Genomic DNA, 23,464 nt, shown 5'->3' on the forward strand with positions numbered 1-23,464 from the left:
CCCTGTTGGTTTTCGAAAACCTCGTAGAAGATTACAAACCGTCAATGGCATTCCCAATTACTACCCCACATTGCACATTCAAGGGTCTGATTGTGCTCCTAACCCACCCTCAGTTCGTAATCTTCTCGCCATCTTGAAATTATATTTTCCCGAAGTGAAAGTAATTTTGATGAGTGATAGCCTAGTGCAGCCCAACTGCATAGTACAGTAGTTTAACCAGAATCTTAAGGTCAGAAGATAAAATCTAAATTTTGTAATAAAAAGGTTGCCATTGCTTTGAAATTTACCCAACATCTAATCAAAACTACTAACAACAGCGATCAATTATCAAAATTCATCGCTCCCTGGAAAATATAATCCCAAGCCCAGGGTATTTATGCATCAAGATACTTTTCAGAGAAATAGACAGATTTGAAGACGAATAAAGCATGTTTAACTTGTTTGTTGTTCAGCGAAGAACAGGGCTCAGAATTAGGGCATTATAAAAAAAAACCGTGTCCTAATTCCGCGCAATACTTTTTGGAATAAAACTCGATAAATATGCTAATATTTGATGAGATTTCATAGAAGCACCATGAAACATATCTGTAGCAAGTAGTTACATGGAATATTGTCCTACAGTCTTAGCACGGACGCTAAGGAAATTATAAAAATGGCTAATAGCTTTTATTTGTGATTTAAACTTATCCTAATATAAAGTAGCATCAAATGGCATAAAAAGTTGCTTCAATGTTAATGTGTGTTTCCATATATGAATAATTTTGTACGAAATGCGCGGAATTAGGCAATGCGCTAAATTAGGGCACTTTACGGTACACTTTCTTCCACGCGGTTCCTGAAAAAAAAACAGTTTAAACTCTAAAACACACGCTTTTTTATAAAATAATTGTTTATTATAAATTATAACTACAGTTTTATTTACATTGTACACTGTTATCAGATAGTTTTTTCCACAGATCATATTGTTCGTTTGTCTTTATCATGTGTATACTGATAGATTTTTTTATGTTACACTGATTAAAAGCAATGCGTCTATTTAAAAACTCTTTTATGTTTATTCTATGGATATTTAGCAATTGTGCTACTATTCCAGTTGTGTATACATCTTCCAGCTTGAGGTAAGTTTGCGATAACGATTTGTTGTATAACTCCACAATGATATCTGATGTCATTAGATAAGCTGGCCCTGGAAATAGAAAATAATAAGTATTAATGGCTTAAATTGTTGTTTCTTATATTTTGTTTTTTGTATGGTATTCAGTTGGAGCTGCCTGACAGCTTTACTTGTCAAGGCTGAACCCTCGGTCTGGCTTTTGCCAAGTTTCTCCTCTACCAGGACCAATACTCAGACGGACTAGGCTATGGTGCCCACATGAACACTATTTTTTTATTAATATTGTGATGTGGTAGTTTTTGAAAAATACCCTTATTCCCTTGCATCTGAGAAAAGGAAGCATTGTGAAAATCAGCAACTCCATTAGAATTTCTTTGAAATGTAGTGTCATTACCATACTTTCTAGTCGAAATGATTTTGAATAATTTGTCATTTAAGTGTCCTTTTCAGTCATGTTATTGTGATTGCTCCTGTCTTTTACGTAGATCTTAAATATTAATTATCGTCAAGTCTTCACAAAATTAGGTTGTTTAGTCTTAGTTTTAGTTCATTTCGTTATTCTTGTTGTTGAAAGTATGTATTGGACATTGCGTTCATATGTCATTGAGAAATGAGTCATTTTCCTTGTCTGTTCAACAATTTCACGCTTCGGTGTATAACGCCAAAAAAAATTAGATTCGTGATACAGTGGGATTCCGTTTTTGGCAACAAAGTCGAAATTTGCCAAAAACGGAACCGTGCCAAAATCGGAACCCATTTTTTTATTTTCAAAAAATATCATTTTGACGTTGTTCCATCATAATTATGGAACCAAATGATGGCCAGACTTCCGAACGGTCCATTTCGAAGTAGATTTCCGTAGGATAGGACTATGAAGAATGAAGAAGATCCGTCATATTTATTTTGATACGCGTTCTACACACTTTTTATAGCTGAAATATCTTCAATGATGTTTTGTAAACTTTATGTATACTATTTGTATACCTAGTTCATGTAAAAACAATAAGGTACCGTGGGGCAAGTGGGTAATGAAATTCGCATAGTTGAGATTCTTCAAGTTCTAGAGACTTCAAATTGAAACAAATGAGGTCGTGTATATTTTTTAGCTTGACTCCCACAAAATATAAGCAGTATGCTGAAATTGATTTATATGAAAAATTAAAGAAAAAAATAAAGAAAAAGTTTTTGAAATATGTCTCTTTACTTTTCACTTGTCCCAAAAGTGGGGCAAGTGAAAAGTTTACCGTTTTGAATAATTAATTCAAAAATAAACAGTTATATCCACGATTTCTATAAGCTTTAACATTTGTTAAGGCTTCCCAATGAACAATAACATAAGTAAAATGTAAACAAAGAAAATGTTATTCTTTTCACTTGAATTTTCTTCTGTTCAGTTATGTTAGTTGAAATGATTCGACAACATTATAACTGCAACATTTCCAATGTTAGTTCTTACATTATAGGACAGCAATTGCATTTCTGCTCTGTATAATTCCCACCGCTCGTTATTTGTTTTTGAGAAAATCGGATATGACGTCGGATAACTCTTCGGGAGAAATCAAACGGAATCCTTCAATAACGTATTTAGAATCTTTTTTATGTGGATAGACCTATATCCCATTTTTATGTTTTGAACTAGCTTTACATAGACATTCCACGAGATTTCCGTGTGTTCTCTAATATTGCAACTTTTCAGTCAACGTTTTCCTTTTAATTGGCTGCCCGAAGTAGACATATTAATATTGTAATGTTTGGCAACATCTTTTAGAGAAGTTCAATGATTTCTAACAGCTTTTAACGCTTGAGTATAGTGTTACTTGAATTATCAGCACGTTATGTTTTTCTATGATAATTGCGAACCATGTTTACTTATGGCAACCTAAAGAGAAAACACAAATTCAATCTCTAATGATAAACTTTTCACTTGCCCCACCTGATAAGAAAATTGACGGTGTTTTAATTTAGTTATTTTTAGGTCTACGTCGAATTAATTCTAAATTTTTTTTTTATTGCAGTTTGAAACTGTCACCGAGGACAGCTAAGAAGTGGTACAGGAAATTGTTTTCCGAAACTTTTTTCCACTGAAAATATTAAAATAAGATTGTACGCTGCCAACTTGTTACGGAGTAACAGTTGACAGGTTAACAATTTTTCACTCTATTATGCAATAATGGCTGGAAAATCTCAGAAATATCTTACCTATCGTAATGTTCTCAATGGCCTCAAAGGTTTACGCATGAGTTCAAAACGTTATTTCACATATTCAGTGAAATACATCAATTGTTTTCACTTACCCCATTTACCCACTTGCCCCGCGGTACCTTAATAGCATAAGTGACTTTTATTCAAGAACAGAACAATTCCTCAAAGTATTGCACAGGAAGTAAAATCCAGGTAAATTTCAGCGTTAAATCATGCACATAAAGGGAATGCCAGATTTGCCGTAAATTTACATGTCACATTCTGTAAAATTACATCAACATCATGCAAATTTATGCGAGTTGTCGCGTAATCGGTTAGAGTCCATGCTAGATAACACGATGAATAGCGGAAATTTACATGATTTTATTGTAATTTAAGGTGAAGATGAATCGAAGCCATACCTCAAATTTTCAAGAGCACGGATCTGGAGAACCATACATCCGTTTATGCTGAAAACTTAATCGATTGGTCACTCGCTGGTGGTGACCAATCGATTAAGTTTTCAGCTCAAACGGGTGTTTGGTTCTCCAGATCCGTGCTCTTGAAAATTTGAAGTTTGGCTTCGATACATCGTCACCTTAACACGATGTGACGTGTACATTTGCGACAGATCTGGCATTCCCTTCATGTGCATGATTTCACGTTGAACTTTACATGGATTTTTCTTCCTGTGTTTAAGAATACAGAAATTTTATTGGAAGCCCATAGAAATGTGGGCTTCGTAGCCGTAAGGTTAGCGGCGTCAATCGTTTAGGCGTATTGTACTACGGAGTGTAGGTTTGATTTCGTGGAGGTTCGCCCCTGTCGGAGGAATCTTTTCGTCAAACAAAAATCCTTCATACTCAATGAATGGTTGTTCCGTGTGTCCGTTGTATAATATAAGTGCAGCCTTTGGTTTAAGACGGTGTATACTGTCTTTTAAATATGGATGAAAAATTCCTCTGAAAATTATACAAAATGGTATAGAACCCGTTTGTATTCTAAACTAGCTTGTTAGGAATCCACATAATCTTGCTTAGAATTCTTTGGATCTTACTTAGGAGCCAGATAGGAATTCACATCTACCCAAGAGCTTGCTAATAATTTTGAAGATAGCGCTTAAACTTTCAAGATTCCGCTGCGATATTGCTGAAAATTCTCTTCTTAGAAATCTTAGGAGTTTACAAGGAATCGACATATTTTGCACAGCATCCACAATATACATTCTCAGGTTTCAGCAAGAAACCCCTAAGTAATATCCGATATGAATTCCCAAATTTCGCTCAGTATTTCTAAGCATTCGCTGAAAATTCTCAGAAGCTCATATTAAAAACATAGGAGTCAAAAAACGTAAAGATTCTCCAGAATCCAGTTAGACAACCCCTAGACCCAGCCAGGCGTCACCAGGATCTCGTAAGGAACATTTTGATGATTTCATGCGGCGGGCATACTTGAATTAAATCTTGATATGGCACGTAGTATACTCTTGCATAAGTAATACTGGAATACAATGTTGGATCGTTTCTTAAAAAAGTGGTTTGCTTCTTTTGCTATGGTATGTTCTACAGAAGCAATGCATGTAATTCTACAATAAAAAGAACAGTGAGCTGAAATGGCGAAACAAAATTGTACATCAAAACTCGGTGTGTTTTAAGACTTTTTTGTTTCTCTTATGTCAATTTTGCTTTGTTAAGAAAGGCTGTTCCAAATCTGAAGAAAACTGGCTTTTACTAATTACAATTTTCTACCGGCATACTCAAGTGGGCTGGTCATAAAGCGTGAATGCCTGAGAAAAGATGTTGGAACTCTATTTGATACTAGTAGATACTCATAGAGATTAATGACTTCATGAAACGGTACGACTATATCGCCATCTAGAATTAAATAAGCTCATACGGTGCTCTTAGAAGTTGGTGACATTCTGAGAAATATCTACGAAAATTGAACTCTGGAATGCGGTATTCACGCTGGATTGCTTTTTCAAATTACTAAAACAAACGACACAACAATATTTACAGAAAAATACAAATTTTAATGATATTGAAAAATGTTGCCAAAAACGGATCCATTTTGTTGCCAAAATCGGGGGGTGCCAAAAACGGAGCATGCCAAAAACGGAGCGTGCCAAAAACGGAATCCCACTGTAATTCTAAACTTACCGAATTTTTTTAAACTGATTTTAAATGTTCATTTAATTAGAAAAGAAAAGCTCATGTCGTTTTGCAATATGATAATAATATGATAATGATTCGTAAATAAGTCTTTAAAAGAAAACAAAATTTTTTTTTTTCGTTTTCTTTCATAGTTTTAAGAAAATGTCCAGTTTTTTAATAAAAGTCACTTATGCGATTTTTGGTGGACCCTCTTATACAAAAATTGAAGACGTTGAGGTGTAAAAACAACACTAGAAAAACGTTTGCCAGATTTAACATAACGGGGCTATAGATTCATAGCATAGTATAACCCTTCAGAAAAATGTTTCGAAGTGGACCTTTCCGAAGTCTCAACGCCTTATGATTCCATAGAAATGATGTATTAACATTGTAATGATGTTTTCAAAATTAATAGTTGAAAAATAAAATTTAAAATATGGGTTCCGATTTTGGCACGGTTTCGTTTTTGGCAACTGAAAATTTCAACTTTGTTGCCAAAAATGGAATCCCACTGTACTCCTTCAATTTATGTTTCTGATAAAGTAAAGCATTTTATAATGAATGGTTGACTGCATCAAAAGGGCAAACATAAACATGAGATAATGCATAAATGTGACTTGTAATTTTGTAGAATTTAATTTTTACTTGAAATAATTTTTAATTAAGCTTGATATATGTTTTACACCTACCTTATGAAATCAACTGAAATTTACAGGATCCTGTTATGAAACCTCAATAACCTTAAAGGAATCTTCAGGTTCTCATAAGAAATCTACAGAAAAAACGCTTGAGCTCTGAAGCATCTTGCCAAGCATCCGTAGGATCTTGCATGGGCTTTTGCTAGGAGTTAACATCTTGGAATTCCGCTGCGATGTTGCTGAAAATTCTCAAGTCTCCAATGAAAAAAATAAAAAGTTTATTTTTATTAGGCTACCACTAGCACACCTTAAATTCCTCTGTGAACCTTTTCAAAATCCCCAAGCTTTCGCCGGAAATATTAAAAATACTACTAGAAATTCACATTATCCCGCTTAAAATTTACAGGACGCCCTAGAGTTTATTAGGAATCACTAGATTTTGGACATAATCCTCCATAACCAATTATATACTCTAAGGACCCCTCAAGAAGCCCTCAGTGTTCACTTAGAATCTGTAGATATCCTCATGAATTGTAGAAGTCCCACATGAACCAAGAATCACTTAAGGATTCTCCAGGGTACAGTTAGGAAACTCATAAACTCAGCTCGTAAGGAACATTTTGATGATGTTGAGGCCCGTATAGTTGAACAATCTTGTACAAAATTCTGGATCGTCTCTTAACAAATCTAACGCCTTACAGAGTCTATAGAAAAGAGGAAACGTAGCTTTAAATAGTTGACACAGAAAGACCAATACCACAGACAAAAAGTTAAAACATTCTCAGTCGTATTTATCGCACGCTCCAATGATATTATTGAGAATAAATTGTAGTTTGGACTGTATCCGCATTTGTCATATTATTTGATGAAATTTTTTAAAAGTTATGATACACGACATTTTGCTGTACATATTTATATCTATTATTGCGGTGTGCTTTTACATGCGCAATGTATGTGAATCCATAATAATAAAGACAGTGAGCCAACAATATGAGACAAAATTTATGATTGTAACTCTGTGTGAGTCATAGATTTTTTGTTGCTCTTATGTCGGTGCTAATGCTTTGTTCAAACAAGCTGTTCCAAATCTGAAGAACAGTGTTTTTTATTGTATCACCTACTGGCAGACTCAAGTGGGCTGGTCACTCAATATGAATGCCTAAAAAAGAGATTGGTCTTTAGTCGAGATACTGAAGGAGATTATTGGCCTCATGAAACGTTGCCAATGCATGACCAATCACCATTCTGAAGTAAATAAGCGCGTACGCGAGTCCTTAGTAGTTGGTGAGGTTTGGGGAACTATTGACGAAAATAAAGCTTTGAAATGTAATCGGTGTGGAGTTGACATGCTATTCAAATGACTAAAGCAACAAACACGATAATATTTACAAAAATTTACAAATTTTAATGGTATTGAAAAATGTTGCCAAAAACGGATCCATTTTGTTGCCAAAATCGGGGGGTGCCAAAATCGGAGCATGCCAAAAACGGAGCATGCCAAAAACGGAATCCCACTGTAGTAGCTTTGTAGTTCTTACGAATTTCCTGGAGCAAATTTTTCTAAACACCCTTTTCAAAAATTGCTAGAAGAATTTCTGGGATAATTGGTAGATAAATCTCTAGACGAATTTCTGGAAAGATCCCTGTAGGATACCCTAAAAGTATTCTAAGTAAAATTACTATGATTCCTGAAACTTTTCTTCGGGGAACCTGAGAAGAAATTCTTGAAGAGCTTGTTGAACCCGTTATAGTCTCTGAAGGTTTCTTTAGAGCCTGTACAATTACGCAAAAGTATTCAATGCAAGCACCATTTTGAATGAAATAGACTTTAAAGTCCTTCCATCAAAAACAGAAACTTTTCAAAATCTTGCGTTCAAATAGCGACTAAGTCTCTAAAAAAGAAACCTATTACCAGTCTTGTCATTGGATCAACTTTTGTTGTTATTTATATTAAATAATATAAATATCCTTTTTAAATCAATTCTATTAAACAAATGTGACAAAAATAGACAAAACTGCTTGCATTTATAATTAGTGAGGATGTTCTAATTTATTTATCTTTTTATAGATAACAAACGGATGAATCGTGGATAGGACAATCCTTTGACTGTCCTACCCAGGTTTTTTTGTGCATAGTACATGTCCTACGTGTCCTACCCACTTTCCGCGCCACTGTTATCCTAATAAGGATCCTCCTCTCCCATTGATCCACATCTGTTGACAACGTTTGAAATGTCTATATAAATCGTCACTTTTACGTATAATAACCGCGAATTTTAAGGTGTACTTCCGAAAACAACTATATTCTGCAGTTGCACAGTTCTAGGCAATTCCAGCCTACACGGAGAAAACAAGCAACCCATATTTAAGTATTTTTTAACTTATTTTTGAGTTATTTTTCTCTCCCTGTTTCATGCGCTCCTGCTATTGTTGTCAGAGAGCGAAGAGCAAAACAACCCAAACACCCAACCTTAGTGCGTTACCTCAAATTTGAGGAAGTGGCGTACCTAGTACTGGAAGTTGAGTTATTTTATCTGTCGCTTGAGTGAAAAGAATTAGCCAGTAGGTAATTTTTCGCATGGCTGCAAATGAAAACAACTTCAACCCGATCAACTCAAAATAAGGTTAACGCACAAACCCCCCGAAATGAGTGGAATGAACTCACTTTTGAGTACTTCATTTTCTCCGTGTAAGGAATTTTGCTGTTATAAGGTTTTGAAGCTATGAAGCGGTGGTCTTTTAAGGGGCTCCGCAGCTTGAAGGTTGAAGCCGTGGGTTCGATCCCCACCGGAGCACGTGTCGCAGTTTCAATTTCAATTTGTACATTTGACACGTGTTTCGTCGTGTACATGTAGACTTCAAAACTTCAAAAACCTTATATTCTGCAGTGCCTAGAAGGTAATTCTGTTTTGTTTGGCGTCGCCAGAATGGATCATTAAAATAACCAAAACGGCCGCTATGGAAAGCAAAGATAGCGCCACCGTAGCCTTGTGCGTTTGACAGAACAGCAAAGCTGTCATAATGTTAAATCCCATATACAGTGGCGCCTTTGTTTTGATGCGGTGAGCACTGACAAAAACTACATTCAATGATGCATTACTTCTAAGCGACACTAAAAGTCCTGAAAAAAAACACAGATATGAAAGCAATACATACCAGTACAAAAAGGTGGAAATACTGGAGGAAAATACTGTTCCGGACTGACGTAATACTTGGATTTCTTGTTCCGTATTGGTTTCCATTTCTTCGCCAAGCGTCCAAAAATGGAACGCTTGTAACTCAAGTGAGATTCGATAAATTGCAGTAGTTTCGGTACATTTATGAACATGTCGTCGTCAGTTTTAAGCAGATACGTTGCATTCGGACAGTTAGTGCTCGTCCACTCGAGTAGTGATAATGTCTTCAGTGTGAGATTCCGGTAGCTGTCGATAAAATTTCCTCTAATAATATCACTGTACATGTAGTTTTCCGCCGACAGTTGATCCTCAATGCGTTGATCCATGGTGCGTCCCAGCACAAAACCGATCGATATATCCCGTCGAATACCGTAGTGCCCCCAGGACTGCCTAATGGACAACCTTTGTTCGCGATGGGTCGGCGCTGAAGTGACCAGTATAAGTAGATTCACGTCAGATCCTTTGTTCGGACAAATGTTAGTTATAGTGGACGGGTCATCCATGTGACCACGCTCATAAATATCTTTAGTCTTAACTACTTTTTCCGTTGTGACGTCAGCGGGTTTGGCGGGAATTGCTTTAACCGTGGATGTGACATTTTTACTGGTAGGTATGATCAACCTCTTGACTTCTTCCACCGGCTGGGATTCCGATAGTTTGTCTATTCGTTGTATATTATCATTTTCCGCGTCTATTTTGACCGTAGACTCATTTGAGATTAGTGTCGCCTCGCCAAGTTTTTGCAACACATTTGTAATGTTAGTAGATGAACCACAGCCATTCGCTAGGAAGGTAAAGAATCCGCAATTCTTTCGACTCGGTTGTTTCTCCTGCTGCACCGATCGTGATGTCGAGTTTGCCACTTGAAACGCGGCATAGTACTTATCCGAACTATTGGAACGTAACTCCGGGTATCGTTTTAAGGGTGGTATGTCAAACTGTCGACTATTCAGTGTGGAATAGAATATGATGGTCGCCAGTATGATAACACCGAATATCAAATGTGTGATGCGAAAATTTGTGTAGCACATTTTTTTCTGCAGTAATGATCTAACCATTTTCCATGGAAAACCTAGAATTGAAATAAAAATGTGATTAGCGGAACGAGCTTATCAAAGCTTGAATGATATCGTCACTTTATCCCATAAAGAACATCTGGTGTGATTGCGGTTATCAATGGCCAAAATGAAGTACCTACTTTAAGTTCCCATTTGTTCCATAATTCGAGGGAAATGCGAATAATATCAGCTACCACATTTTGAATTTGAGCAGAATTTCACTTCGAATCTGCACATTTCAAATAAAGTGTAACATTATTCCTTAGTGCAATGCTTCCCATTAGGGATCGTTCAAATATTACGTAACGCAATAGGGGGAGAGAGGGGGTCTTACGATCCATACAAAAATTTAAAATTTTCCATACAAAAGCTGTTACGTGGGGGAGGGAGAGGGTCTAAATATGGCAAATTTTGCGTTACGTAATATTTGAATGAACCCTTAGGGCTAACGGCGCACCATTATAAACTGATTCAATCCCACTAATGATTTTTTTTTTTTCAAGCATGGCATCAAATTATCACAATGTTTTTGACACATTCGTCATTCTCCAAGCGCGACCTTGCAGCAATAGCAACAGCAGCAGCAGCAGCGAAGAGGCGAATTCCGAGATTAGCTAGTTGTAAAAATTGCTTACATGGCATACGAAGAAGACGTTCTTAACGCAGCATTAAATTGGTCATCATTGTTTGGTTGGAGAGCCCGAACATGTACATAGAGACGCGACAACCTCAGTTGGTAGTTAATAGCGACGAGTTAACTACTACTGAACACACTTGTATCCGACGACAGTGGTTCCTAATGTGACGTTGTGGCGGACCGGCTATTAAGGAGCGCAAAATTGAATAAAAGAAAATACTTTAATATCTTCTCAATGGTCGTTCTTGTTCCGTATGTGACCACTTATTTTACGACAGACATTTAATTATTGTTTGCTTTAAGGACTGGGTGGCGAAATCAAAATTTCAAAATTCTTAAGTTTTGCTATCGTTCGATCGATTTTGCTGAGATTTTCAGGGAAAATCTCAAATGAGTTATAGGGTAACTCGGGGCATTTATTATTCTATATGATAAGATTTGATTTGACATGTTTTATTCATGCTTAGGCGAATAGAGAAAAAATGATGATTTTTTCTCTAGAGAAAAAAATAAATTTCATGTAGGTTGACCCATCTTGCCCCGTACAAAAATTACGGGGTGAGATGGGTCACGATTTGAAAATTGCTCATTACTTATTGTAGCTTACATTTTTTTAATCAGCTATGAAGAAAAGAAATCCATTAGATTTTTATCCAGGGATTCACAGAAATCCATTTTTAGGTGATCCATCTTGCCCCGTCCCACCATATTTTTGATTCATATATTACTAATTTTGAATTCTGTGATGGTTCCGGAGTTAGGTCCAAATGTGTTGGGGTACCTAGGGTATTTCGAAATGGAAATTATGGGAGAAATGCGAGCAATCTCATCAACAATTCAAAAAAATCTGTTGTTGTTTGTACGAATGTATCACATGGTTTAATTTTGACACTACTGCAGTGCCGGATTTGGGCTTCGGGGGGCCCGGGTCAGATCTCTAGACGCCCTTGGTACAAAATGAGCCCGAAACGCTAAGCATATGAAATTTTAGTATACCGTCAATTCGGGTGAAATTGATCAGTAGGATGGAATTGATCACAATGTCGTACGATTTTTTATTCTTACTAATAGAGCTGGAGATATTTGTTACGTCAAAGAATGTTTATTTCTATGAAAATAATGTAAAATTCCATAATCTTTTTCGGTGCGACATTGACAGACATCTATAAACTTTTAATTTTAAACAAGGATTTAGACATGATTTCAACCTGAAAGTTTTTAAGGATACTTGAAGTATTTCCCTAAAACAGATTTTACCACCGAAATGCGTACCAATTTGTTGTGTTGAACATTTTTGAAATTATTGAAATTTTGTTAGATATCTGGAGATTTCTTTGGGAATTGGCTACATTTAGGTGTTTATAAATTTGATGGTTTGTTATTTCCATAAATATTGCATTGTTGAGAATTTAGCAAGCATATTTGGATTGGAGGAGACCAAATTACGTATGTAGAATTGTTTTGACAAGTGATCAAATTCAACTCTTGTCTGAACTTGTCTGATTTTTTTTATTTCAGAGATGATTTTCAGCACTAATATCACATCTGTATGGAAATGTCGGTACATTAGCCAATGCGGCTCACCGTCGTACTTGTTTTCCTGCATTTATTGGTATTGTCAACATTATGGAAAACAGACTAGAAAAACCGTGAAAAATGATCAATTTTTACCCGAAATTACGGTAACGAAAATCAAATATCCGCAAAACTCCAGAAATATTGTAGTAATTCTCGAATTTAATTATACTCTCTTCGTAAATGTTGCGTAACATAAATCACCTATATAAAATACTTATATTGTATAATTGTACATAATAGATGATAACAATGAATTTTGACTGTATGTTCTCATTCAAGTGCAAAATTAAAAATGTTTTAGTTGAAATCAAGAATTCATTCATTCATCGAAATTTGGATAACAGATATTTCGATTTAATAATTTTTAATGACAGTCTTTATTGAAGCAATAAGCGAATTGATTAACTGTGTTAGCAAAATTACCTTAATAATCTATCCATTTGCGCCAATTATTTAGGGACCAAGGGAAATATAATTGTGTTTATATGCTGTTGATTTGGATCAATTTTATGGCAAATTCAGAGCTGTTAAAATATTGCACAACTTCAATAAATTCAGTGGATTTGGATCAAAATTATGGTATATTTCAAGCTCTTATAAAAACAAGTTTTCAATGAATAGACCATTTCCGTCAGATCTAACCCCCAGTTTTTGTATTTTTCTTCGAAAAACAATAATTTTTAATGAATATTAACGCCTTTCGATTTTGTTTATATTCTTCTTCTTCTTCTTTTTGGCATTACGTCCCAACTGGGACAAAGCCTGCTTCTCAGATTGGTGTTCTTATGAGCACTTCCACAGTTATTAACTGAGAGCTTTCTTTGCCGATTGACCATTTTTGCATGTGTATATCGTGTGGCAAGTACGAAGATACTCTATGCCCTGGGAATCGAGAAAATTTCCTTTACGAAAAGATCCTCGACCAGCGGGATTCGAACCCACGACCCTCAGCATGGTCACGTTGAATAGCTGCGCGTTTACCGCTACGGCTATCTGGGCCCCTCAGATTTTGTTTATATGCACTCCCAATTTTCTTATGAATTTTTGAAAACATGGATACTCACCACATTTTGAAAAATAACTCGAGATGCGGCACAGTTGGTTCAACCCGGTGGGTGAACTAACGTGCCGCAAGTTTTTCATTGTTTTCTAATAGCTAAAGGCTCCAAAACATATCGGTTTCTTAGGAAAGCTTGTTCAGTAAATTGACAGAGAGCATATAAGCCAAAAAAAATTCACGTGGCATTTGTCGTCATGGATAGTAAAAATTAGCCTCGAATGGAACTAGCGGTACCGTAACTGTTGGGTGGTTGAGAGATTTGTTGTTAGGGGGTGGTTTTGATTTTTGAATCTGTGGAGGAAAATATATGTTTCTTTCAGGAAGACTTGAATCGGGTTGGGCTTGAAACTGCGATTCAGAACGGGCTGTACCAGTTCCAACCTGGTTCAAAAACGTTTGTTTGAGTAATTTCAGGTTAGTTTCGTTAGCGCTCCTGTTTTGGGCGCCCTGACCGGGATCACGGTCAGTTTGAGCGCGCACCTGATTTGACGATTCCAAATGTAAACAAGCATCCCAATGCAGGGGTGGAATCGAAAAACTGTTGAAAATCACCACGCTTATATCCATAGGGTAGAACCAACTGTGCCACATCTCGAATTATTTTTCAAAATGTGGTGAGTATCCATGTTTTCAAAAATTCATAAGAAAATTAGGAGCGCATATAAACAAAATCGGAAAGCGTTAATATTCATTAAAAACGATTGTCTTTCGAAGAAAAAAAACAAAAACCGGGGATTAGATATGACGGAAATGGGACTATTGACATCTTCCACAAGCCGAAACCACCCTCCGGATCCTGCCAAAATTATTCTCCGTGGATCGTGCTTATATAATGAACTGTGGATAGGTTCCGCTTCTCACTGCCCTGCTTCCAGGGTGTCTTCGTTTAGTGGTACTTGTAGTTCCTGTGGTGCTTCAGTTTGCCGTAGTTGATGGCATAGAAGAACACCTGGGAGGGAGAAACCGATACGAAATTTATGTACGTCACAGTGAGCCGAGATTCTGCTGTCACGAAATGTCACTGTGAGCCCAGATCTTAAACACTGGAATAACATGATAATAGCGCGTAATTGATCAAAACATATTTTTGCATTTCATCAAAGGTGACCAAAATCAATTCAAAAGTATTCAAAAGTAATGTCACGATAACACCTTTCATTATGATTGAATACAAAGTATTGAAATACGCATCTTTTTACATTTTCGAATAAAAATGAATATTGAATTTTTCCATGTTAGTCCGGAAAGATCGAAGGTACACAATAAAAAAAAACTAGCGATTTTCATCAAGTCTGCCTTGATTGTCGTTGGCGAACTGGAGTTATCTTGCGGTTTGAGAAAAACTTTGTTTAATATTTCGTGTGTAGTATCGGTGCCTCCCTCCCAGAAGAACACCATTCCGCCGATGATGCCAGTACAGTCGAATTTCGTTCGTTGCACTATATTTAGGTGGGCTTCGTTTTATTTGGGCTCCCGTTAGTTGAGCTATAGCCCACCTAAAACGAAGGCAAACGTTATTTTCTGAAATAAGACGCAATTTATAAATGTTGGTAGCTCTGATTATCTTTTGTTCTATGTTATTTGACTTCTCGAAACTCAGCCCGATTAGCGAAAGTCTTTCACTAGTGGGCTACGGGTTTAGTGCAACGAACGATAGTTGACTGTACTTGTGTTTCCAGCTCCAAAAGGCACGGCCCCAGCGGCAGCCTTGGGTTCTTGTCACGGCGGCCAAACCAAGCACCCTATTCGCCTGGCCCAAGGGCGTATCCGGCATGCCGAAGTAACGGGCAGGATCGTAAGGTCCGTGGACCTTCGGGTTGTACTCCGCTGGATAATCACCGAAAGTCATCGCGCACTCTTTTGAGCAGCAATTTCACTTGATCGAAGAAGATTACGCAAATGGGAGCGCAAATCTACACAGCCTGTTGGACGTAAACATTGCGTTTGACGTTTCACACCCTTTTACAGCCTGATGAAGTGGTGTAAGCATGGCTGTAACATCTTTTACCATCATTATAGAATATTATATGAACCGTTTTCGATGTAGAACAAAACGGTGTGTTTTCTTTGACATCGATATATGTATACTGTGGTGGCAGCAAGGACAGCGTCAATGCTTGTGGATGCAGCGATCGTGAGTTTGATCCCAAGCGGTGGGAGGTACTTTAACGTTGTGAACATTAAATCAGATACTTATGATATGAATTCCGGAAGCTGTGTGAAACAGCTTGGAAATAATATTTTTTCAATAATATAGGAAAGCTGTATAAAAATTATTCAACAGTTGCGAAAGGGTTGAGAAAGCGCCTTTCGAAGATGTTACACAGCTACTTGTTGTATAACTGTGGAGATAGAGGTATGAATGAAAGCTGCCAAAATAGTCTAAAAATAGCTGAGTAGATTTGTTAGTAAAAGGATCGCACAGAATCTTTCGTTCGTATGTACAGCGCCTAGGGTTATCATCCGTCCTGATTTAGCAGGACATGTCCTGATTTTAAGATTCTGTTGAGGCGTCCTGATTTATTTTTCATATTTCAAGTTTTGTCCTGCTTGGCGAACACCGTGGAATATCATAGATATTTCGGATTAGGAAAAGCTATCCTCATGCCAAAAAACAGCAAGAATGTTCAAATGGAATCTATTCCAAAATCTATGTTGCGTTTTGTGGTTCAGAAATCGAGTTCTGCCGCATTGAAAGTTTGGGATGCGTTTCATACTGTGTCACAATACCTTCAAATTCAGTCGATGTTTGACAATATGTTATTAATAAAATCATTTGAGCTCGTGTAAGTGTTGGTTATTTTATGTCTTGAGAGTCATCGGAAATTCGTGTTAAGCGTTTCGTAGAATGTAAATTGTAAAATGTCAGGAAAACTTGTACAATATTAGGTGTCCATAGCTCAAACTCCCGAGAAGCTATAGGCCTTAGATATACTCCACCACCCTAGAGTAGTCACGCAGCCACCTACCTTTTTTCTTCCGTTGAGCATATTCTAACTGCGACCATTTGATCTTCCAGTAAAGTTAATATGTATTTATAAACACCATGGCCGAAACTACAAAATTAAAGTTGGTAAGCCCTTCGTGAGTTTCTGGAAAAATCCTTAACGAATAACTCTTAGAATCGTCTTGAAAACACTGTCGGTTTCCAGTACAAAATTTTCCCAGATTTCTCTCAAAAACTTTGATTATTTTTATAGGACTCTTCATGAATTTCTAGCGAGATCCTTAGCGAATTATTACGAGATCGTAAGCTTCTTTGTAAAAATTCTAAAAAGATTCTAAGCACATTCTTTTTGAAACCATGATTCGAAGAATCCAAGTGACATTTCCTCGATCTTTGATATATCTCTGAAAAGACTTTAAGCAGATTTCAAATGTTTTTTAGATTCTATGAAATATACTTTTGACATTCTTGGGAATTTTCTTGCAGAATCTTGATCAGTGAGATTGGCGAGATTGTTGAAGGTTTTCTTGGACTTAACGATCAACGCTCCGTCATCGTAATCATCGAAACTTCAAAAGCAGTTTTTCTGTTCAAAACTAAAAATTATTCGATGTAAATGTGTTCACTGTGTTTCGGTTGGAGAATACAATACAGTGAACACATTATCCTAAAAACATTCTTGATTTTGAACGAAAAAACTGCTTTTGAAAATTCCGAAATCAATGACGGATCCTGCCCCCTTAATAGATAAATGGATGTTCAAAGACCGTCAGTAGATTGTTAAAGGATTACTGACGTGATGCTTGATGTAATTTTAGGTGACAGTCTGACAAACAGGATTTCTACTGTGGATTTTGACTTCGAACAATAACTTTGAGAAAATACTTGTCAGTAAAAACACACTAGAGTCTTCGTAAAAGGGATAGATTAATGGCTTGTAAAATTGCTAATTATAATTAAATTTAAATTTATGCTTTTGCTCATTCCCGTCAATTAGAAGTTTCTCGAGATCATACACTACAAGTCCTCAACGTTAAAAATTAAAAGAAAATCTTTGTAATCACTGCTGGTCGGAATATGAGCCATATTCAGAATTTGAGACAAAATGGAATTTGTACAGGAAAATTGCAAATTGTCCTGATTTTGAATCTCCAGGAAATGGTCACCCTACAGCGCCTTTACTCAGCATAAAGCCGTATAATTGTACGCCTCCTAGTGGTATTCTAGTTTGCTTTAAATGATTTTGAAGAATAATATAATTTTTTGATGTGCAGATATTTCTTAAATGCACGGTGAATGGTAGCTTGACGGTATGAGTTCTCCGGCCAAACCACTTAAGGCCTAGAACAATTAACTTTTCCAATTTTAAAGTCAATGAAATATTATTGAAGTTTTAAATGTGTATCCGCTCATGCCCCTGTTTCCGCTCAAAAGTGTAAAACTTGATTTTTCGTGCCATAATTCAAATTTTTTCGCGCGGGTATATTCTAGCAATATTAACAACTTTTAAATGAAGTCGTCTGACGGTATTTTCATTTGATAAAATAATTCTTTATATGTATTGAAAACACAAGACCTCGTGAGCGGTTATTGGATCACTAGGTATTTTTGTGTGTTCCAATAACCGCTCACGCAAAAAATTAAAATTCGAAAATAATGTCAATTTTAGTATACAACCTTCTTTATTGCAGTAGTAGCTATGATTTGACTATAAAAAATATCAGGATAAATAACAAAATTCGAAACAATGCATGTTTTAGTTAGTTCGTCACGAAATCTGTTCACCGTGAGCGGAAATAGGAACACTTAGTTGCAGTAACAAATGCAATTAAATATTTTTTTATGAAAGTTTTTTTTCCATTTTTTTTGTTTTGCCGCTGATTACCTATACTTGGACATAAAAATAGTATTGATCGACACAATAGTTATTTTATTATACACATTTGAACACATAACTTCCCTTAAATGAGCGGATTCTAGTGCACTGATGGTATACCATTCAATTCCGCTAGAGCATAGGTTCCCAAACTTTTCAGAGGCACGATCCACCTGACCATCATGCGTATTCTTCACGACCCACCAGGGAAAATCTTAAATAAATAAGTTTTTGCGTACAACTTTTTTGTAACCTTTGCCTTATTGACAATGGGATTCAATCGCAAGAGGTTAAAAGTTACATAACTCTAAATGTTTTCAACATTGAAAGTGTAGGAATTTGTGTTCTATGCATTTCTAGTCTCATATATCTATCAAGATATAAATTCAAATGTTATAATTACCTAGAACATATATCATTTTTCATCATTATCCGTATTAAATTTTCAGAACCAAAACATTCATATACCTCAGAGAAAAGTATTCAAATAACACAGAAATAATAATATCAACCATTCTTAAGATAAAACAAGGAACGAGCAGCTTCTTTAGGATGGAGAGACTACGACTCTTAAAAATGCGTGAAAATTAAAGCCGCCATATTTGGGTTCTAGCATCTTTGAGCAAACGTAGCTCCATAAAACTGACAGACTATGATCATTTTTATGATTTATCAGGAGTGGTGGTAGTCAGCTAAAATTCATTGAAAATTTAACCGTTTTTGGTTGAATCTATCGTATAAATTTTCAAAATTTGAGTTTCGCAACATTTAGCAAACCTTCACTGTAATATCAATAGAAAATAAATGGTGTGCATTTCTAAAAATCTATCACAATTCCATATACAGCAAAGTTGTTGTTTAAACATTATTATTTTTGCAAAACTATTCGAATACGGTAATAAATATATGATTCGAAAGAAGGGCTTTAGCAGTAAACCAATTTTTCTCATCAAAATTTGTAAAATCGTCATCATCTCAAGCATGTTGAAAATGTATATTTCAAGAATCTTGGTCGAGATTCAACTGATCTTCGGACTGATTTTTTAAATAAATAAATGGCAGTGTGACGAACAACGTCAAACCAAATTTTTTTTTCAGAATATTTGAACCTGAAATACCAAAAGCCTAGAGAACAGATTTTTTCTCGCGACCCACCAAAGATCGGCTCACGACCCCCCTAGGGGTCGCGACCCACAGTTTGGGAAACTATGCGCTAGAGTGTGTATCCTTTGACGGATACGCGTATTTCGAACTGAACTGTGTTCAGTGTCGTGTACTAGACTCGACTTATATTTTTAAAGATTCCATATATTTTTAAAGTATGGATAGAAACCATCATACAAACCTATTATCGGTTGTTTAGACATTAAGAATATTATTTAAAAAAAAAACAGATTTGCGCCAAAAAATGGAAAAATGAGACACTTGTCAATGTTTTACAGAAAAACGTCCGACACGACTCGATTTCATGTAATTGTTTACTTTACGTCAGCCTATTTCCATACTGTTATGAGAATAATCACTTTTATTTTTTATATAATTAATTCTGATTCTCCTATTGGACCAATGTTTGAGAACCCCTGCTCATGTGTCTATGTAGGTATAAATTTGTTTGGCATTCAATCCATTTAGTTTTTTTATGATTTTCCAACAGCAAGAATCCTAATGAACAGAACCTATCCACTGCACCAATTAAGCAATTGAGCCTTGCATTATAAATGCATTTAGATGGCTCACTGGGCCACAAACATCAGAAGACGTGTCAAGATACCCGTAGCTAATGTATCTAATATTAGTTCCAAATGAGTTTCAAGAGCCCTCGCACTGGCATTGAAGTGGCTCTCTCTCCAGTGCTGGCGTAATCTGGTTGAGACTTGAACCATACATACTTTGTCGTGTGGAACCCCAGGAAAGATATCATGAGAAACTAAACCCAAAAACTTACGTGGTGATTCGTACTCCTAAGATGCCTAAAATAATGTCTATGCTCGAACTGCGATTTTACAATTTAATACGCCGATGATGACGAGGCTCTTCCACTAGCAGCGCAATCCGTCTATCCATGATCCATCCAGTTTGCTCTCGAAATTGTGTAAACAGATTTCCTATATCACTTTTGAACTAGCTGAGCGCGACACGGAAACGGCAGAACTTTCAAACTTCATCTTTCTGATAATGACCAAAAATGCGAGAATCCCCGATTGAATCATAAAAGAGTCAATGCCTATGTGAAGATATAATAAAAGCAAACAGTTTTTGATGTTTCTACGGTTCTTCCTTGTACGCCTCTTTGCTTCAGCAGCTCAATGACACATGTCACAATCAACGGGGTGGTCAGCGTCAGAGAAGTAATTGTGACATAATAAAACAGAAGACTAACACAAACGTATGCATACTAGCAACATAGTGTCTTACAACCCACTACATAGAACTCAGCGATAGTATTTGGCGCACCCTAATGCAGCAAGAGAGTCCACCAGATGGAGCTGTACAGTACCAATGAGGCTAAAATCGTGGTACGGAGATTAGAACATGCGTCATTGAATTGAACACTCAGAAACACGGGTAGTCACAGAATGACTAAATTTTAGTAATTTATGACTATTTTCTATCTGCCTCTCTTTCATCCTGCAGGGAATTTTATTCCTATTTGTCAATTTACCTGGGTTGAAGCATCGCTAAGCTTCAACCCAGTCGAAATGACAGTTAGTGTGAAAACTCACAGCAGAATGAAAGAGAGGCAGATAGAAAATAGTCATTAATGCATAAACTTTAGTAATTCTGTGACTATTTTTATTTCTGAGTGAATGAAAGAAAGCTTATTTCTATATTACACACTACAATAGGCATTGGCGAACTCTTCAAGCGCGAAAGGCTACTATAATAAAGCCCAAAATTGGCTGAATTCTCAAGGTTGGGTTTAGTAAATTTGCAATTGAATCCATAAAAAAATAAACTCAAATTTGGGTAGATTCAACGCAAAATTGAGTTCTTTCAGCTCAACTCCAGCTTGAGAATAATTTATTTACTCAAATTTGGGCTGACTTCTATTAAGTAGATGTAGCTCTCTTTATTTTTGACAACATTCGTGGGAAATTATCGATTTACTTAATTGTGAGTTTGCAAACTAAAAAAAAAATGTATTTTTTACGCCGTATAATAACTAGGTATATATAAATGTTTTTTTTTGCAAATTGTTTAGCTTGCTGGCGGTCCACCAATACCTGTTGTTGGTAAGCTAGATCTCAGTTATTTATGGATGGACCTATTAGAATGAAATTTTCATAGAACACCAGACATAACTTGAATTTTAACATATATTTTTGAATGATTTTTTTCAATCACGAGTTTAAAAGTAATAACGATTTTACTAAAGTTTACACTTTTCGTCGAACAATTCAAAACCATTTATCTGAAAATCTAATAGCCCTACAAAAAAACTGTTTTCAGCAAATTTGTTTGTCTTACTAAAAACTACAACTGTGCTGAAGATATCATAAAGCTATTTGTTAAGTCATGTCAATTATAAAAAATCGCCAAAAAATTCACTTTGGAGCGGTTCCACAGAAAATGACGACTTTTTTCCCAAATTTCATTTTATATTTTTTGATTTGGATGAAATTTTGCACATGTTTTCTTTATGCCCAAAAATGCCTTTTTGCATCATAGGTTCGCCATTTTGACTCTAGCCTTACTTTTAAGAAGGGCCTAAGAAAAAAATCCTTAATAATTTAAAAAAAATATAACTTAGAAACGGTTTGTCCGATCAGTTTGGTGTCTTCCGCAAAGTTTTAGGTTATTGTTGGGACTATCTGGAAAAAAGTAAACACTGTAAAAAAAAAATGTTGTATTTTTTTATATTTCAAAAATAAAGCTTAAAAATCCATTTTCTCAAAAATCGTTTTTTTTTTAATTTTTCAATATGTTAAAGTAGACAAAAAATGAAGTCTTTTGCACAGTGGGTCAAGATGGAGAAATCATGGACAAAAAAGTTATGATTTTTTAAAAAAAGGTAAATTTTTGAAAATGGTCATAATAAACTTTTTGAATGTTTTTCAACTCGATTTTATGAAAGTATGCAAAATTTACTACAAAAAAGGTATACGGGAAAATCAGGCTAACTTTTACCGTTTTGAAGATACAGTGATTTTAATACAAAATTATGATGTAATTTTCAATTTTCGGTCATTTTCGAATGTTTTTCGAGGCTCATAAGCCTAAAAATGTGTTCATTGTCTGAAAGAGCAGATAGTTTTTGACTAGAATGTTTGAAAAAATATTGATTTGGTAATTTTTCATGGTATGAGGCGAAATAAAAAATGTGCCCTGTAAAAATAATTTATTTATTTTTTTAACGAAACACAACTTCAACATTCAACATTGTGATATTTTGATATGTAATTATCAAGAAAATATGGAACAAAATGTTAAAAGTTAAAAATAACAAAATAACAAATATAAAGCAATCAATACGTGAAATGCATTTATACCGATTTAAGATAATCGTGCCTATTCTGCGCGGCGTGTGAGGTGACACGAGTCGAATGGGGTGACAATTGTCGACTCGCTCCCATTTGATTAACATTAGTCGTCTCACGTCACTCGCGGTGAGAGCGACTCGTCTCGACTCACACGCCGCGCAGAATAAGCACAAATGAAATATTTCCATTCGAAAACAAAAGCTTTATGAGTAGAGGAGTAACGTGCCCAGTTCTTCTTCTTCTTCTTTCTGGCGTTACGTCCCTACTGGGACAGAGCCTGCTTCTCAGCTTAGTGTTCTTATGAGCACTTCCACAGTTATTAACTGAGAGCTTACTATGCCAATGACCATTTTTGCATGCGTATATCGTGTGGCAGGTACGAAGATACTCTATGCCCTGGGAAGTCGAGAAAATTTCCAACCCGAAAAGATCCTCGACCGGTGGGATTCGAACCCACGACCCTCAGCTTGGTCTTGCTGAATAGCTGCGCGTTTACCGCTACGGCTATCTGGGCCCAGTTGTCTCACACAAATATACCTGATGTTTTCTTAAAGTACAGCACGTT

General features: G+C 35.9%; 2 protein-coding genes across 4 annotated transcripts; both read right to left on the reverse strand.

Moving 5' to 3' along the window:
* Positions 1-870: 870 nt before the first annotated feature.
* On the reverse strand, positions 871-20,734 carry LOC5578713 (beta-1,3-galactosyltransferase 5). 3 transcript variants are annotated; one of them, XM_021852142.1, is made up of 3 exons: positions 20,364-20,734; positions 9,243-10,334; positions 871-1,186 (listed from the first exon to the last, which is right to left on the reverse strand). In XM_021852142.1, exons 2-3 carry the CDS (start codon positions 10,318-10,320, stop codon positions 915-917), a joined length of 1,350 nt encoding a protein of 449 aa, XP_021707834.1. In that variant the 5' UTR covers positions 10,321-10,334; positions 20,364-20,734; the 3' UTR covers positions 871-914. The 3 variants fall into 3 exon arrangements, with proteins under 3 accessions (XP_021707834.1, XP_021707823.1, XP_021707832.1); XM_021852131.1 differs by lacking the exon at positions 20,364-20,734 and adding an exon at positions 10,956-11,148; XM_021852140.1 differs by lacking the exon at positions 20,364-20,734 and adding an exon at positions 10,461-10,586.
* Positions 14,258-15,555, reverse strand: LOC110674291 (putative ATP synthase subunit f, mitochondrial). Its single transcript, XM_021838572.1, has 2 exons — positions 15,244-15,555; positions 14,258-14,601 (listed from the first exon to the last, which is right to left on the reverse strand). The coding sequence occupies exons 1-2, from the start codon at positions 15,442-15,444 to the stop codon at positions 14,482-14,484; spliced, it is 321 nt and encodes a 106-aa protein (XP_021694264.1). The 5' UTR covers positions 15,445-15,555; the 3' UTR covers positions 14,258-14,481.
* Positions 20,735-23,464: the final 2,730 nt, after the last annotated feature.

This window comes from Aedes aegypti, chromosome 1 (assembly GCF_002204515.2).
Source record: "Aedes aegypti strain LVP_AGWG chromosome 1, AaegL5.0 Primary Assembly, whole genome shotgun sequence".
Lineage (NCBI taxonomy): Eukaryota > Metazoa > Arthropoda > Insecta > Diptera > Culicidae > Aedes > Aedes aegypti.

Excerpts from the sequence above, each read along its gene's own strand:
- LOC5578713 (XM_021852131.1), bottom strand. Across the intron at positions 1,187-9,242 it reads ATTTCCACCTTTTTGTACTG|GGCCAGCTTATCTAATGACA; the intron begins GTATGTATTGCT and ends TTCTATTTCCAG.
- LOC110674291 (XM_021838572.1), bottom strand. The coding sequence starts at position 15,444 with ATGACTTTCGGTGATTATCCAGCGGAGTACAACCCGAAGGTCCACGGA. Across the intron at positions 14,602-15,243 it reads AGTACAGTCAACTATCGTTC|GCAGAATCTCGGCTCACTGT; the intron begins GTTGCACTAAAC and ends CATTTCGTGACA.